The sequence below is a fragment of the Magnolia sinica genome, chromosome 7 (genome assembly GCF_029962835.1).
Source record: "Magnolia sinica isolate HGM2019 chromosome 7, MsV1, whole genome shotgun sequence".
In the NCBI taxonomy this organism is placed as follows: Eukaryota; Viridiplantae; Streptophyta; class Magnoliopsida; order Magnoliales; family Magnoliaceae; genus Magnolia; species Magnolia sinica.
The window spans coordinates 95,101,034-95,119,137 of record NC_080579.1 but is presented as its reverse complement, the minus strand read 5'-3'; the positions used below and the strand labels follow the sequence as shown (position 1 = coordinate 95,119,137).

At 42.1% G+C, this 18,104-nt stretch overlaps 1 protein-coding gene across 1 annotated transcript; it reads left to right on the top strand.

The window, feature by feature from the left end:
- The first annotated feature begins 5,614 nt into the window (after positions 1-5,614).
- LOC131251806 (probable pectinesterase/pectinesterase inhibitor 12) lies at positions 5,615-10,130 on the top strand. The gene is made up of 2 exons (XM_058252767.1): positions 5,615-6,750; positions 9,435-10,130. Exons 1-2 carry the CDS (start codon positions 5,820-5,822, stop codon positions 10,121-10,123), a joined length of 1,620 nt encoding a protein of 539 aa, XP_058108750.1. The 5' UTR covers positions 5,615-5,819; the 3' UTR covers positions 10,124-10,130.
- Positions 10,131-18,104: the final 7,974 nt, after the last annotated feature.

Below are 18,104 nucleotides of genomic sequence, written 5' to 3'. Positions count from 1 at the left end.
AAAAAATCTCGTGTGCACGCCACACATGTGCCCGCATGTTACATGCGTTCGAGATCTAATCCATCCATTAGATTGGTCCAACCTTATACATTTTTATCAAAATAAAATCTCGTCAAATCGGCATTTTCTCCCAATATTGGAAACAGGTGGACGGATTAGAGAACTTAAGCCAACATCTCTCTTGAAAAATGTGATAAGTGGATCAACCTTATTTTTGTGATAAGCCAATCAATATAGTGGTCCCGTTCTGATGGACGGATGGGATGTCAGACCTATCTTTCCACGCTGGAAAACTTGTGCGTGAGCATGAGCTTTATTGCACACGCGTGAGCTTAGCAAAGCTCATAAGACCCTTCATTAATTTGCAACCTGCATTAGGATTTTTTCAAGACAAGACAAGATGGGCAGATTTGTCCTGTCATGAGCCACAGGATGCGAGAAGGGCCCACCTGGCTTTGCCATTCAAAGGGGAATCATATAATCATGTAGCGAACGGGTATACATGCTATACTCGGGTTTTAAGTTAACATCCAGGCCATTGACATGCCACCAATTTTCGGTCTCTTTCAGTGGAACGTGGATCTTTTTAGGCCACGAATTGAAAGAATATGATTTTTTTACTATCTGGGAGAGTGGGAGCTTTTTTGGGAGGATTGATCCATCCAGAGTCGACCCCAAAAGACCAACAGTTTGGATCAGTGAAACATGGACCTCACATGTTCAAACAAAAAACCAGAGGTTTTTGTAACCTTCCTCGGGCCGAGGATAGAAGAATTCATCTCCTTTTCCTTTGGGATATTTATTGTCCCCAGAGGGGGTATATGATACTCAGAGAGCCCGTGAAGCTTGATACACCGGCACTCAGAAATTATATACATAGCAAATATTAACTCACAATGAACTGGCTAAATTCTGGACTATAGTTTCTCTAATTCAAATCCTCAAAATCAGGTTGTTTTAGAAGTCGTAAGCTCTGATTCAAGAACACTTGTTTAAAAAAGGACTATTGGAATTGTTTATTTTTAACCGTCCAATAAATTTATACTAATCTGACAGTCATACTATCAAATGATCATAAATTCTAGCTCATGATATACCTAAACTGAAATCCATAATTTCAGATGGTTAAACTTGTGTTTTTCTTCTCCACGTACGCAGTTTTGAAGAAATTTATAAGTGTCTGCGTATCATCCGTCACACTCTTACGGAGTTAAAAATGTTATCGTTTTATTATTATTATTTAGATAGGTTCTGGTTCGTCGCGCTGAACCTACGTTGGTTCATTGCGATTCGGCGGTGTACACTTGAATGTGATGTGGGTTAATCTAGACCAGACATGGCGAGCACTACCATGGGCCAACAACGACTTTATCAGATATCCTAGTGGTATGATCAGGCCTTCTAACAAACATTGAAAAAGTCAAAAATTCAACGGCCCAGATTCAAAGGTGATAATTCCCTACCTGGACAGCTAGTATCATTCAATCGGCCATCCAGGGTGGTGCCGTGGTGGACTCGGTAGCGGATTGCCAGAGGCACCCGGCATATAGATATACCTGTACCGGGGGATGTGTGGGTCCGCGGACATCAGAGATGTCCATTGCAAATCCACTCCGTCCATCTGTTTTGAAAGGCCACAGTGGGACAGTATTCCAAAAATCAGGGACATGCAAAACTTAGATGGGTAACACCAAAAAAACAGTGGGAAAGGAAACGTCCACCGTTGAAGCCTTCTGGAGCTCATCATGATATTTATATGCCATCCAAACCGTTGATAGGGTTATTACCACTCAGATAAACTGAAGGCACAAATATCACCATGGTACAAAACTTCTGTCACCCCAGACGTTCGATACCCACTGTTTCATGTGACATGGCCCACTTGAGCTTTGGATCATCTGCCTGACTTTTAGAGTCGTGTCCTGTTGTCTTGCAAAACAGATGGACAGAGTGGATTTGAAGCCGACATTTCTGTGGGCCCCACACAGCCCCGGGCATAGGAGTATCTATGTGTCCGAGGTCACAGGCTATCCGCTTCCAGCGGACCCACCCTATCGTTGACCCAGATTCACCGAATATTGACAACGACGATTCGAAATATTCCACTGTGTTTTTTTTTTTTTTTTTTAATTATTAATATAAAAATGGGATATTTTTAAATATCTACAACACACATAGTTTTCAGCTCATTTTAAAACATGAACCCAGAAATAAATAAGATCCAAAGTTCAAGAGGACCATACCACAGGAAGCACCGTTAAGAACTTCTTCATATCGCATAAGTTTATTGGATAAGCAATATTTGTGTTTTCTTTCATCCCGTCCTTACGATCTTTTATGAACAGGTTGGATGGCAAATAAATACCATGGTGGGCCAGGAAGGTTTTAACCGTGGGCATCATAATGGTGGGCGCCACAGAGCTTGGGCCACATCGTGGGTGGGAAACGGATTGGCTACTGCCCCTGCCACCAGCCCCGTGGCTGGTGGTCGGTGCTCTATGGGCCCACCATGATGTACATGTTTCACTCCATTCATACATTTTACATATTATTTTAAAGCTTTAAACAAAAAATGAAAAGAATATAAATCCCAGGTCGACCACTTTAGGGGAAAACAATAATGATAGGGTATCCATCATTTAAATCCTTCTAGGGCCTGCACTGTTTATATGACATATAATTTGTTGATTGGGTTGCACAGGCCCAAATGGAAGCAAAAACAAAGAACTTTTATGGTCCCCAACAAGTATCTCATGATCGATTTGCATTCAACACTATTTCCTATAATGTGGTTCAATTGAGATTTGAATATACCTTTTTTTTTGTCTAATACCATAAAATGATCTACAAAATAGATGGACAATGTTATGGGGAAATCCAATAAAAATTAATAAGGGCAGGCCTGGGCAAACCGAACTGATTCATAGGGCCTTAAAAGGAAAATATTATAGTGGGCCTTATCAAGCTTCCGAACTACTACCTTGGGTCAATTGAGTCGAGCTCTCCTCCGAAGAGTCACGACCCTAGAGCAGAACTCTCATTCGAAGAACTATGGCCCTGGATCAGTAGAGCATAACTAATCCTTGACCCAGAAGCCGAGGATTAAGACTAGAACATGTACGCTCGACGGACTCCAATTCTTGTGCTTCGACTGTAAGACCTGACCATAAACTCGAGGGACCAAGTTGTGGGACTAACCTAAGTATGGACGTGGCCGAAGATCACAACCGTAAATACGTCCCATTAAGGCATATGAGAGAATGATTTGACGTACGATCCAAAGATAGAGGTCGATATCTTCGCGCGCGCGACATCCACTTGATTGAGTAAATCATGCCGAGATTGATGGTTATGATCCTTTCGTCTCACAGGTATAAATACCAGAGAAATTCATTGTAATAGGTACGCAATATCTTACACCTCCCATCTATTCTACACAACGTAGACTCAACCCAATTTTCCTAACCTAACTTTGACATCAGAGGTTCCCCTGTTTGATCCCGGGTCTCCTTTATTAACCGCTTTGCGCGGGACCAAGGTGAGGTGGAAGGTTTTCCAGATTCTTGCATCAAGAATAAGGCACTTATGAAACACATACATCATGGTGGGGCCACATAGCACCGACCACCAGCCAATGGCTGGTGGCAAGGGGAATAGCCAATCCATTTCCCACGCCGTGATACAGGCGTTTTCCTGGAGACAGCGGCGCTGCAGGCAATCCGCGTGTAAACGTTATTGACCTGCACGTGTGGTTTCCACCATATTGTTTGTATGTCATCCAACACGTACATAAAGTGGGCCCCAATATGATGATGGGATGACACAAGATTCAGATCTATACACCTATCAAGTAGGCCACACCATTGAAAACAATAAAAAAACAAATTAAAAACTTCTAAGTTCATTTGGTGGTTCACGTGATAGTTAGATAGGCCTAATTTTTGGTGCATCCCACTTTCATGGTGGGCCGACTCTGATGGACGGATCTCATATACACACTATGGTGGGCCCAGACGAAAACTGCCGTGGATTAAGCTTATTCTACAAGGCAGTAGATGAACCAGCCTCTTGTATATCCCAATGGAATTTGCCATAGTTTCCTCGATGACAAGGGCCCTTTATTTCTAGACGGTGTCCTTTCATTCTGTTCTGATAAGTGGGGCCCATCTTCATTAAGCTAGCCCATTGTCTTTTGTGTCCCTCCAACGATAGACCATGCTTCTAAAAATGTCCCTGGGCTTTTCTTTGTTGAATGTAAATCGTTGCTGTTTTTCTCTTCTGAACCGTCAAATTTTAGGCTGTATTACCAAGGGTTGCAGTTGTTCCATTGAGGAGAAATTTTGGTTATGGTCCACGTAAATTTTTCTGAAACGAACTATCGGTATGGATGATCGAAGCATAGGCCCCACATTTCATAATTGAAAACGCGTGTACGTTTTGAAAATCCGCATGTTGTGTTTAGCATAATTCCTTGCCCTTCATTAAATGCATTCCCCGGTCCCTGCATTCAACACTTCAATAGATTCGCTCTTCAGATCTCCAAAATTCTTGTCTATTTTCCGATCCATCCCACTCGCGAGTAGAGTAGCCGTCGAAATCATACTATCCCCATTTTGTACCAACGCCACACATGCATTGGAAATCTGAACCGTTGATAAGGTGACCCTTATCTTAAAATAATCATGACATGAGAAGAAGACCGGACGATTCTTGGGGTGGGCCCTACTTAAAAGCTTCATGTAGGCCGTGGGTCGAAATCTCTTTTTCATAGAGATTATGATTCGAATCCTACTCGCGAGTAGCCCAGCGCTGATCATCGAGACATCCCTACGAATTGTAATTTTATGTGGGGACTGTAGCCGTTAGATCTGGAACCATGTTGCAATGATCCAAGCCGTTTATATGATGGAACTCAGTGTGTATCAGGGACCATAAAGAAGAAGCGATCAGATTGTTATACTTCTATACTTTTTATCATTTTACTCTGATTCTTCGAATATGAACGGCCTCCTTCATCATTGATTTGAAGACCATTGGTAGAATTTCAAATTTGAAGATTTGTGGATATAATCCATCCACAGTGAGGCCCATCATTCAAATGGCTTGGATTCAACAGGGACACAAATCCAACGGCTACAGTCTCCACATAACAAATCGAATTATGTGAGTATGAGGGTGGTACCTGACCGTGGGGCTCATCTCCATATATGAGTTACAAATCTACGCCGTCCATCAGCTTTTCCAAGTAATTTTAACACATAGCCCAATAATAAAGCAGATGCAAATTTTAGATGAAGCACACTACAGGAAACTGTGGCCATTGAACACCCACCATTAAAAACTTCTTAGGCCATTAAAATATTTATTTTCCATCAAACCATCTATAAGGTAAGATCAACTTGGATGAAGTGAAAACACAAATATCTACTTGATCCAAAACTTTTATGGCCCACAAAAAGTTTTTAATAGTCATTCATCACCACCGTTTCCTGTTGTGTGGTCCACCTGATATTTGTGTACACTTCATTTTTCGAATCTTGACATAAAAAGAGTTGGTAAAACAGATGGAGGGCGTGTATAGTACGTGGGCCCCACGGTGTGGGTACCACCCAAATCGCTGGTTCCCTAGGGGATGTATTGTATTATACCCCATCATCAAAATCCATATATTAAATTCGTTTACTACCAAAAAAAAAAAAAAAACCATGCAAATTGCAACCCAAAATCTGATTATTTAAACCCCCTTCAACTTGATTTTCTCTCCCCACCCACCACTCAAAAAAGATCTCTCTCTCTCTCTCTCTCTCTCTCTCTCTCTCATGGCTTCTTCTTCTTCTTTCCTTCTAAAAGCAATACTAGTCATCTCTTTACTTCACTTCATCAAAGCAAGCTCTTTCAACATCTCAACTCCTTCTGCTTCTCCATCTCTAAAAACCCATCTCACAAACATAAAATCTCTATGCAAAAACACACCATACCCAGACACCTGTTTCAACTCCATGAAACTCTCCATCTCAATCAACATCAACCCAAACATCCTCAACTACCTTCTCCAATCTCTCCAAACCGCTCTCTCCGAAGCCAGCAAACTCTCCAATCTCTTCTACGACGCAAACACCGCCACCGGCATTGTCGAAAACCAGAAAGGAACTCTCCAAGACTGCAAAGAGCTGCACCAAATCACAGTCTCCTCCTTGAAGAAATCTGTCTCCCGCCTCCATTCCAGCAAGCAGTCCGGCGTCGCCGCCTACCTCAGCGCGGCCCTCACGAACAAGAACACGTGCCTGGAGGGTCTTGAATCTGCATCCGGACCGTTAAAACCGAAATTGGTCAGTTCAACGGTCGAGGCCTATAAGCACGTGAGCAATTCTCTCTCGATCCTCGCAGGTTCGAGGCCGGCAGGCGGCAACAACCGACGACGGCTTTTGGGTTTTCCGACGTGGATGTCGAAAGAGGACCGAAGGGTGTTGGAGGGTTCAGATGATGAGTATGATCCGGGATCGATTTTGACGGTGGCGGCTGATGGTAGCGGGAATTTCACGACGATTAGCGATGCGATTAGCTTTGCTCCTAATAACAGTATGGATAGGATAATAATATTAGTGAAGGAAGGGGTATATTTGGAAAATGTGGCAATTCCGAGCTACAAGACGAATGTAGTTTTGTTGGGAGATGGAAGTGAAGTTACAGTGATTAGAGGAAATAGAAGCGTTGGAGATGGTTGGACTACTTTCCGGTCAGCAACTGTCGGTAAGTGAGCTATTTTCTTCTTCTTCTTCTTCTTTTTTTCTTTTATTATTATTATTATTATTCTTATTTTATTTTTTTTAAGGTGGGGCCCTTAGATGGGACTTTTGATCAATGGGCCTCATCAAGGAATAGATGATGATGGGAACTAGGGCCCACCAGTGAGGTCCATTTTAGAACTGGCCGATGTTGGATAATAAGATTCACCATATGGATCTTTAGCTGTGGGTCTTTTACACGGGTCATTGCTTTTGGGCTTGTGTGGAACAGCTAGAGTGAAATTTGTGCTGTGGGTGAATCTTTACCTTCGATTTTGAATGGGGAATAGATGGTGATGGAACTACGACCCACTTGAAAAGCCCATTTCCCAAGGAATCGGATTGGCTACTCCCCCTGCCACCAGCCAGTGGCAGGTGGTCGGTGCTATGTGGGCCCCACCATGATGTATGTGTTTCATCATGTCATCCATATATTTTTCTAGATCATTTTATGGCATGAGACCAAAAATGAGTTATATAACAATCTCAAATGGACCATATTACACGAAACAGTTTTGAATGAACGTAGACCATAATAAAAGTTTTGAATCAAGCTGATATTTGTTTTTTCCCTTCATCTGGGTCTGTATGACCTAATCAACAGATTGGATATGAAATAAACAGTACAGTAGGCCCTATGAGGATTTTAATGGTGGATTTCCGATCCGATCACTATTATTTTCCTGTGGTGTGGTCCACCCGAGATTTATATCCCTCTCATTTTTTGTATAGAGACTTAAAATGATATGTAAAAATGGATCAACGGCATGGATGAAACAGATACATCAGGGTGGGTCCCACGGAGCACCGACCACCATCCACCGGGCTGGTGGCAGGGGGAGTAGCCAATAAGTTTCCATTTTGCAAGGACTCGGATTGGGTACTGCCTCTGCCCATATGCCACGGAGATAGGTGTTGATGTGATTGGATTTTATTGGACGACTGGTATTCCTACTACAAAAGGGCTTATTCAGACAGGGGGCCCACCCAAAGCACGGTTGAAAGCTGTTCACTGCTTGACAGTGATATGAGGCCCAATCAAATTGTGCCACATCACTGCCCATTCGTGCTGGGTACGAGAGGGGGCAGTACAGTGCACAATCCACCTCCATTTTTCCAAAAGCCTGATAATGGATAACGGGTTTCGCCCGCATGTATCTTTCCCTATGGGTGTTTTGTGCTGTGTCAGTGCTTTGATGGGCTTGTTGATTAATGGGCCTTTTCCAGGCCCAATAATTTTGGGGCCAGGTATGGCCTTTTTCTAGACCGCATATCTTTGTACAGTACATAATGGCACACTCGCTGTGGATTGCACATGCACCTAGTGGGTCACATGGCCGAGTGATTCAGACCGTTGATAGTCCATGCACCAAAATCCCCCATATAGGAAGATCTTAGCTGCATAATATTTGGCATTTTATTGGATGGATGACAACTGTCGATATACTGTCTTTTTTTTGGCCACCAACTGAACGGTTTAGAGAATCTGATCTGGAAAGGTTTTTGGTTTGTGGACCATACACAGTATAGTCTGTAATATCAACAGTGTGGATCACTGCAAGATGTCCCTTCATGTACAAAAGCTGAAAAAATCAAACAGTAGTGCACAGCCGGACAGAGCTTTTTCGTACGGCATAGAGCTTGGGTCCATCTAACAGGACAGAGACAGAGCTTTTTCGTACAGGGCCCATTTATCTGGGAAGAGCTTTTTCGTACTCGGTGTGACTCAGCTACGATGGAATGGGCGCGGTTTGGGGGATCCCTGACTGTGGGGCCCACCTTAATGTATGTACGTCTGTCCATCCATATTGAAAACCCATTTTAGTGCATGATCCAAAGATTTGAATTTGATCCAAATCTCAGGTGGACCATATAGTACAGGAGACCGTTGTAAATGACCATTAAAACTTCTCGTGGGCCACAGAAGTGGACCCATGAAGTTTTTAATGGTGGGGATTCAATGACAACTGCTTCTTGTACCATGGTCCACATGAGATTTGGATCTAATTCATTTTTTGGATCATGCTCTAAAATGGGTTTTTAATATGGATGGACGGACGTACATACATCAAGGTGGGCCCCACAGTCAGGGATCGCACCCGGATGCAAATGGCCCGTGCTTGGGCTGAGCAAGATCAAAATCCGGACAGGCTGGGCCCACATCCCACATGTTCTGATGTGGGCCCATTTGAGGACAAGGCCCAGTCAGATGTGACTCATCTGAGTCGACTCGGACTCACCCGAGTCTGATCCAGTTATGGCACCAAGAGTCGTCATTGAGAATAAAAGGTGTCTCGGCCTGACTCGAACACGACATCCACCAATCCAGTCAAGTCAGGACTCGACTCAGTACTGAACGATTAACTCCGAGTCACCGAGTGAAAACCCACCAACAAGCAGTCGGAATACTACAATAAAATTTTAAAATCTAATTAGTAGGTGAATTTTGTTAATTAATACTTTTTAGTAGAGATAATGAATGAAATTGCTACCATCGTGGCCGTTGATCAGTCTCGAGTAGAGAAGTGCATCATACTCGGGCCCAATGGCCCACCAATCAAAGTCATCAATCACCGTTGATTAATCTCCCTTTGTTCTCTCATCTAATTAATATTAATATTATTATTTCTTTCTTTTACACAATATCAGCTGTCTCTGGAGATGGTTTTTTAGCCCGCGACATATCATTCGAGAACACAGCAGGCCCATCAAAACATCAAGCCGTGGCCCTCCGAGTGAACGGTGATCTAGCGGCGATCTATCGGTGCACGATCGACGGATACCAAGACACCCTGTATGTCCATTCCTTCCGCCAGTTCTACAGAGAGTGCGACATCTTTGGGACCGTTGATTTCATATTTGGAAATGCGGCTGTGATCTTCCAAGGATGCAACATTGTAGCAAAGAAGCCAATGCGGGGCCAATTCAATGCAATCACGGCCCAGTCAAGGGACGATGAGTATGAGGTGACTGGGATCTCGATCCAGAACTGTTCGATTTTGGCTTCGGAGGATCTATCTTCTGATATCGACAGTGTAAAGAGCTATTTAGGACGGCCTTGGAAAGTATACTCGAGAACAGTGTACATTGAATCGTACATTGACCAGTTCATCGACCCGGCTGGGTGGACCGAGTGGTCAGGTGATCAAGGGTTGGATACTCTGTATTATGGAGAATATTCGAATAGTGGGCCAGGTTCGGTGACTGATTATCGTGTCACGTGGCCTGGATTTCATGTGATGGATTATTATGATGCGTTGAACTTCACGGTCTCGGATTTCATAGCGGGTGATGAGTGGCTGGAATCTACGTCGTTTCCTTATGATGATGGGATTTAGATCTTTATTTGGGTGGTGATTTTATTTTATTTTAAAATTTTCTCCTTAGTATAGATACAAAGGTATGCGTTATAGGCAAAGGGGATTTTGGTCATTTGAATTTGGTAAGAAGGAGGAGTACCATTTGGTGTACACATGCGACATTAGATACACACCCTTGTTGTCATGAGATGTGATGTTGTGGGTAAATGTTTTGGAATTTTTTCTCTACACGTGCACACACACTCACGCCCTGTGGTGGGATTTCCCTAGGTAATAAACCCTTCAATGTTGAAACTCTTAAAAATAAATATTGAAACTCTTGTGAGTCTTCCACCACGGCAAGAGTAAGGACGCTTTTTGGAAAAAATTTCACATGTGCACTCATGCAATGGAAAGTTATATATAGCCATGAGATCTATTAAATGCAAAGATATTCTTTTAAGGATCCTTACTCTTGCTCGGGTGTTGAGTGGTAGACTCTCAGGAGTTTCAAGTGTTGATCAAGGGTTCGAGTATCATAGCTGGTGAAATTCCACTAGGGCGTGAGTGTGTGGGGGTGTGTACAAAAAAAGAAGAAGAAGATATTATTTTAAAAATTAGGCATATTCAAAAATCAAATGGTGGGAATGCCATTCATGATGTTTATCTTCAAACTAACTTATTTAGTGGGTGTTTCACATGAGGACATTGGAGTCGGTGCCAAAAAAAATAGTGTGAGACTTAATTCATTTGCCATATGGATATCATAGGGTTGATTTTAATTATTAATCTTGATATAAGACATATTGTGTGTTATAGATTAATCTAATGTTGCCTTAAATAAAATAAGTGTGATGAATACATCTTGTCTTTAGAATCTTGAGACTGGATATAATACTCATTTATTGGAGAGGGTTGTGATTATGAATCTTAATACCTTGATAAGTCATCATGGGCATTAGATCATGGGTTGATTGTGCTCACAAGGTCTTTTCAAGTTTTTTGATGAGATTAAATCTGAAGTACTGTATATTTGACATCGAGTTGCCACTAGCTAATTAATATGATTTTTACAGTTGACTAGGTTACGTGGAAATCTTAAGCTAGATGATTCACTTTCTTAAAATGATTCTTGAACTGTGATTGAGAATTCTGCATAAGGGACCAAGGTCACAAGAGAAAATGTGTTAAGCACCCACTCTACCTATATACTTCATAAGACTTAACGAAATATAATTAATTGAATTAGTTCTTACGTGCAAATGATGCAAATGTAGTGTGTGTAATACAGTGTAACAATGTGATGCCTAATTTAAGCGATGTACTGAGAAAGACTTCTCTATCCGGACTTATCCACTTGGAAAAGCGGTCGAAGCTCCAATCAATCCAAGCTTTTTATGAGCAAGATCTATATTCTAGAAAGCTATAGAGCATACACTCGAACTAATTAGATGAGCAGGGTAGTTGAGAGTGGATATGATGACACACAATGCTAATGCTAATGCAAATATGAATAAACTTGGTTAGAGTTGGTCAAGTGGGTGAACGGATTGTCACAATGATTGATTTGAATGGACTATATTGGCCTTTTGGCAACGTACATGGCTAAAATTTAAGCTTGATTGGGCTTATCTAATGTTGGTCGGGCTTCCTCTCTTACACTATTTTCTCTCCTTTATGGATGTATGGGCTAAACCCCACTCACCCTCCCTCTCCTCTTTGTGCTAATCTTTCCTTAAGTAGTTGTTTTGGGTAATTAGCGCTTTACTCGATTGCTTGTGAAATTCGCATCAATCACTTTAAATTGTATCTGCATGGCTCTAAACGTGTAGATTAGTGAGCGCTACGTTACTCGGAATCTAGGATCCATCGCTAAATCCGGTTGTTCGGGAAATTTTTGGAAGATCGGGATCGACGGCGCGTCGAAAGTCCGATGGCGATGATCTTAAGCTATTACTAAGTTGGGCTTGATCTTCACCTCGAAAATCAAGTCGATCGGATTGGGTCGATTTGTTGAGCTCGGAGTGAAGAGTGTGGGAAGCGGTTGGAATTTAATAAGCTTTTATTGAAATCTGAGTCGTTCGCGACGATTTTAAGCATTCGACCATTGGATTTTGACCCAATTTCACCCTCCGATCGGGATGGTTGGCCCAGGCATATCCTAGTGCTTGTGGACGTGATCTTGTGGACTTGAATTGAGTGTGGTCCGCCACGGTGATCGAAGAGCCGGTCGGTATGAAAACTCCGCAAATCCATGGTCAATGAGCTTAAGTCCGACCTTTCGTGGTTATAGGCCCACCGAAGTGCTTCGTTGGATCGAGAAAGGCGTGCTTTGGTTATAACCTAAGTATACCTTGACCATAGGGTTATTTCCATCATTTTAAGGCCTATATATAGTCCTTAAACCCTAGCTCTCATTTCCATACGAATTTTCTCTAACCCTAGCTTGGAATGAGAGTGGAAAAGAGAGTTAGTGAGAGAGATTGGTTGGTGACTCATCTTGATTCTTCCTTGTTCTTCTTCACCTTTGAACCTTCACTTTGAATCGTTCCTCGGACGATTCTGAGTTCCTTTGGGGTAAGTTAACCTAACCCTAACCTGTGTTAGAGCTTAGATTAGACTTGGTGTTGTTGTATCTTATTTCTATCCTTATTTTAGGGTATTCTAGCGCCGTTGACGAAGACAACTCTTCTAAATCACTCGGCGGTTCTTTCTTCGCTTAAGGTGCGGACTTTAAGTGTATAGGTTATGGTTTTCAAGGCTTTCAATCCCAGTTAGTGATTTATTCTTGTTATGGATGAGATTTCACATGTCAAATGTTATGTTTACATTGCTTTCCTGATATGCATGTGCTATATTGAGATTTGTGTATTCTAAGTGTATTTATAAAGTACCGTATACGTATAAAATACGCACTTGTGCTTGCCATGATTATTGGTCATGTATGTATGCTAGATGCATGTATGACAACTCCTTGGTAAAGGGAATTGTCTAAGTGCATGTATTCCAACATACGTCATGTATGTTGTTCCTTGTATGCTAAGTGTTTGTAGAAATGCATGAATGACCTAAGTGTAACTGATTACACTAAGTGTGAGCGTTGAGAAGTGATTCTCAATACTCCTATTGATGCGCATGTTTTCCTTTATGCAGTTACCTTTCAAGTTATTTAAATTCAAGCATCTCCTATGCTTACATTTATGTTAAGTTGATATTCTTCAGATGTGTATGTAACATGATTTGAGTTATTGTTCCATTACTGTTTTACATTCCATATGAATATCTGTAGTAGTGTAGGATATTTGGGACTATGCCTTAGTCCAGGAGATCGGTAATTGACCCTATGAATCGTGGTTGAGATTGCTTTCGCCACGTAGGACGTATTAGACGAACCCGAGCCGTATTAGAGTTGGCGGCAGTGGTTTGGCCACGCGGAGTGTTTGCGCACTCTATGTCGTTCAATTCAACGTGCGCTCGTGCTAGTCGAGTTCGTCAAGTAACCCGATTGTCCGATGTATGTTAACCATGTATGGACGCTACTGCTTGAATCTAGGGTACCGAACTTACCAGTGAAATCCTAATAACCATGGTACCTGATCCGCTAAGACTCATGAGCCGGACATGGTGGTATGGGACACCGTGGTCGAGCTGTCGGCCTACGCTGGGGTGACGAGCCTCCCCGTAGTGACCAGTGAGCAACTAAACTCGTGACCCGATTATGGTGGTATGGGACACTATATTCGTGCTGTCGGCCTACATTGATTGGTGACGAGCCCTTTGTAGTGACCTCGAGCATACCTGGATACCGCAAGGAGGTGACAAGCCGATCTGTGGTAGTAAGGGCATGAAAGGCGTGCATTGATTGGTGGACGAGCCCTTTGCTACGACCTCAACTATATGATCGTATGAGATGTCTAGGATTGACGACCCTAGAATGGATCACTGTTTGGATGGTGATATGAGGAAGGTATCTTAGCTTCCCAATCTGTTGTGTGAAACGGACTAATAACAACTTGGTAATCATATCCATGCACCGCATTTGCATGTGCTTTGTAGATGTGGCGCACTTTGAGGCGATATCATGCGTAACGTAAGATGAAGACGGCGAGGGTGTACGCGTGAGGGCACGCATCATACCGCATTCATACTTACATTAACAAAAGTACTTAGGATTTATTTAAGTGTTATGCTTTATCATTACTGTTTGATTGAGCTGATAACATGTTAACCAGTGTCTTATTGTTCCACCGAGTTGATCACTCACTCCCACGTTTCGGCGGTGTTACACACCCACCGGACTGCATCTTAGGCCACGATGTTGCGAGATGTGGATGCGGCGTCGAGGCGAGCGGGAGTTGGATGACGCAGGTGCCTTCTCCTATATGCAATTTTCGAGACGGGTTCTAGCGAGCCTCGATCTGATGCGCCGGATCTCTGGGATTATTTTTGGGATGAAATGATGTAATTTGATACTTATAATTTTGTTAAATAACACTTTTACACGATCCGGTTGTATATGTAATTCAGAATTTACACTTGTACACATTTTACTATAAGTCTTCCGCTTGCTTTATTCACTTGTCCCTGAATTATATCTGTGTTTTGGCTTAATCTATTCCATGTTTTATGCACTAATACAATCAACATACATTCATCATTAAATATGTTGCATAAGTGATGTTTTGGAACTCGGGAGTTGAGTTATGCTCGACCCCGAATTTCAGGGCGTTACAACCTCCCTCTCCTCTTCTCCTTTTATATATCTTTCTTGATAATGGTAAATGATGGAAAAGAGAAGATGGTCTTGAAATGAGAAGTCTAGGGGGAGTGTATTTATAGTTGTTTAGGGGTTGTATTTTGGTAATTTTTGAGAAGTCTAGGGGCTAAATAAGGCTCTAAGGGTAGATTCTACTACTCCAAAATCATATATGATATGTCGAAAAACTCATTCCAATTGATGAGATATGATTATTTTAAAGTTTGGACGGTGCCTATTGTTTCGTCTTGGTCCATCTTTGCCATTAAGTGTCCGGACCTGCTCTACGTCGGTAATTAATTTTGAACGGACTAACTTGTGGAGCCCACCATCACCGATTTATGGTCCAAAAATCAGATTAGTTTATCAATCTTAATGTCTAATTAATGGGAATTTGTTGAAATAAAACCATTGGTTAATTTTTATTTTTTAATTGTCCATTAATCTAGTCAGATGATCAAATAAGTTTTTTTTTTTTTTGGTTCATGGTAAATCTGAGCTGGTACAAAGTACTGTTTATATGCCACGTGTATACTTTTTAAGTGCCTCCTATCATCAATCACACCCTAATAGAGTATCAAAGTTTTTCTCTTGATCTTGATTAACCTTAACATCGTGGCACATTGCTCATTTATCATTTGTTAGTATAGCTGTCCAATGGTTCAGATCATTGGTCTGGTGGGGCCCACAGTGGACCAATCTTTATCGCTAAACAGATGGTGACGTAGAATGGACGGACCATGGTGAATGTTTTCCAACAGTTATAAACAGTGACGACACATCACTGTTCCAGGGGCATGCATGCATGTGATGCCAGTCCAGACCATCCACATCTTGCGCCCTATTGTTGATCTAATAATCTCAACGGTCCAATTAGTGGACATCAAATGTTAGGCCCCATAGAGTCCGATCATCAGAGATGTATTGTCCATCAGGCCAACATTGCTGAGGATTTTATGTAAACCCTAGTTTATTCGGTCTATCACATGGGAAGCTTCCATGGGCTCCATCCTGATATGTGAGGGACATCCATCCCATCCACCAGATGCACCTTTCCATGGTGGGCCACAACCCTAAAAATCAGATCAATCCATGACATAGGTGGGCCATACCACATACAATAGTTGAGAGTGGACGCTGCCCATTGAAACTTTCCTGTTGGGCAAGTGAGATGTGGTTAAAAAATATACTTTGTCGATCCATTTTGTCAGAAAACAGTAAGGTAATTCCAAAACTCAAGTGGGCCACATGACAGGAAGCAATGGGAATTGAACCCCCACCTTTGAAACATTCGCGGGGCCACAAAGGTTTTGAATCAGGCTAATATTTATGTGTTTTCAGTTCATCACGTGAGAATGACCTTGTGAAGGGCTTGGATGACATATACACATCACGGTAGACCTAAAATTGTTATAACGGTAGGTATTTCCCTCCCTACTTTTCCCATTGTATGGCCCACTTAAGTCTTGGATCTGCTCATTTTCAGGGTCATGTACTAACGTTAGCTGGTAAAAATAAAGGACTGGATGGATTTCTCACAAATATTATAATAGACCCTACCTAACTTTTGATAGTAGAAACTTTCTTTTGGAATGGTCTCGATTGGGGTCTCACGGCCCTCACCCAACCCAGTAAGGGCCTGACTAGGCGATGTTTGATTAGGGTACGTGTCACCGTTAGAGCTGTGACTTTACCGAGCATGTTTGAAATTGGTTCAGTTGAGTTAGACTGAGTGCACATAGGGCTCGCCCAATCAAATGTCGCCACATCAGGGCCTTGACCAATGACTAAGTAAATATATAGGTTATTTGTTCCAAATGATTTTTTGTAGGGGTGATTAATGGTTGAGATTGAGACTCTCTTGATACACGGTTTGGATTTTACATACACATCACGTGTGGGCCCCACATACCTCAAATTGTAGGGTAATCAACATGCATTCGAACGTATCTGATCATTCCGCGATTTCCATATCAAATTAGTTAAAGTTAAAGAGGATTAATTAGGAAAGTTTTAACTGTAATAACTACCCCCAACGACTCCAAGAGACGGGAGCCACACAAGCTTGTGGATGGCTGTTTAAATGAAATTTTACGTAATTGCCCTTCAGAAAGACACCACAGGGGACACCGCCTTAAATGGGCCGAGCCGGGTCTACGTGGGCTTTTCGAAGCCTTGGCCCAGCTTTGGCCAAGTACCTAGATCAATAGCGTTTGGTAAGGGCTGTGAATTAATTTCCTACGGCAACTCTGGTGCATCAAGGAGCTCTGTGGGGCCCACCTTGATGTGTGTATGACATGCGCTAGTCCATCATTTGTGCCTGCTGGTGAGGTGCTGATCCAAATTCAAGTGGGCCACTCCACATGGAACGGTGAGGATGGAGACATCCACCATTGAGGACTTCCTGGGGCCATTGTGATGTTATATGCCATCCAGTCCATCCATAAGGTGGTCCCACCAAGATGAATTAAAAAAAAAAAACAAATATCAGGTTGACTCAAAACTTCAGTGGGTTCTAGAAGGTTTCAATGGTAGGGATACCCATCCCCACCTTTCCCTGTGGTGTGGCCCACTTGGGTTTTGGATCAGCCTTATTTTTGGATTTACAATCTAATTTTTACTGGTGGAAAAAATAGACGGAGTAGATATCACATATACATTATAGTGGAACCAGTAGAGCTTTTTGACTGTTGTAGGAAATGGTTGTCCTTAAGCAAGTTCAGCTGAACTGGGCTTTGTGTGGAGATTTTAGAATACCTAAAGCCCATCAAGGCCCATTTTCATCCCAATTGCAGTTTTGACAAGTGGGTTACATGGCTAGCTAATCCACACCGTTGGTTAGTTGAGTCATCTCATCAAAGTACAATCTTAACCTTTGGATAGTTGCCTACAGAGAAACAGCTATTAAGAGAAATACAACAACAGTCCGCATTCAATTTTAAAAGAATTTCAAAAGTTGGTAGTAGTTAGGATCTTCTATCTGCAGATCAATACGTACGTTCTAGATTACAAGGTAGTTGGGCCCACTTGCACCGTATGTAATTCCACCTGGTGGAGAGCATCAGCAAATCATCAAATAGGGTATTTTAGTAATTTCACAACCGGCCAAAGCAGTCAAATTTTCGCGGGAAAAACGGTTCAACGGTTAGAATGTGGATCACCCATTTCCAAAACCATAACTAACTTTTGAAATTTCAAGAGGCGAATGTCCCTCAAGACCCCTTCATTAAAGAAAAAGAGGGAAAAGGAGAGACAGAGAAAAAA

What these genes read in the sequence shown, in the direction of transcription:
- LOC131251806 (XM_058252767.1), top strand. Translation starts at nt 5,820, where the DNA reads ATGGCTTCTTCTTCTTCTTTCCTTCTAAAAGCAATACTAGTCATCTCT. An exon ending in TTTCCGGTCAGCAACTGTCG is followed by an intron (nt 6,751 to 9,434) that starts GTAAGTGAGCTA and finishes ACACAATATCAG; the next exon opens with CTGTCTCTGGAGATGGTTTT.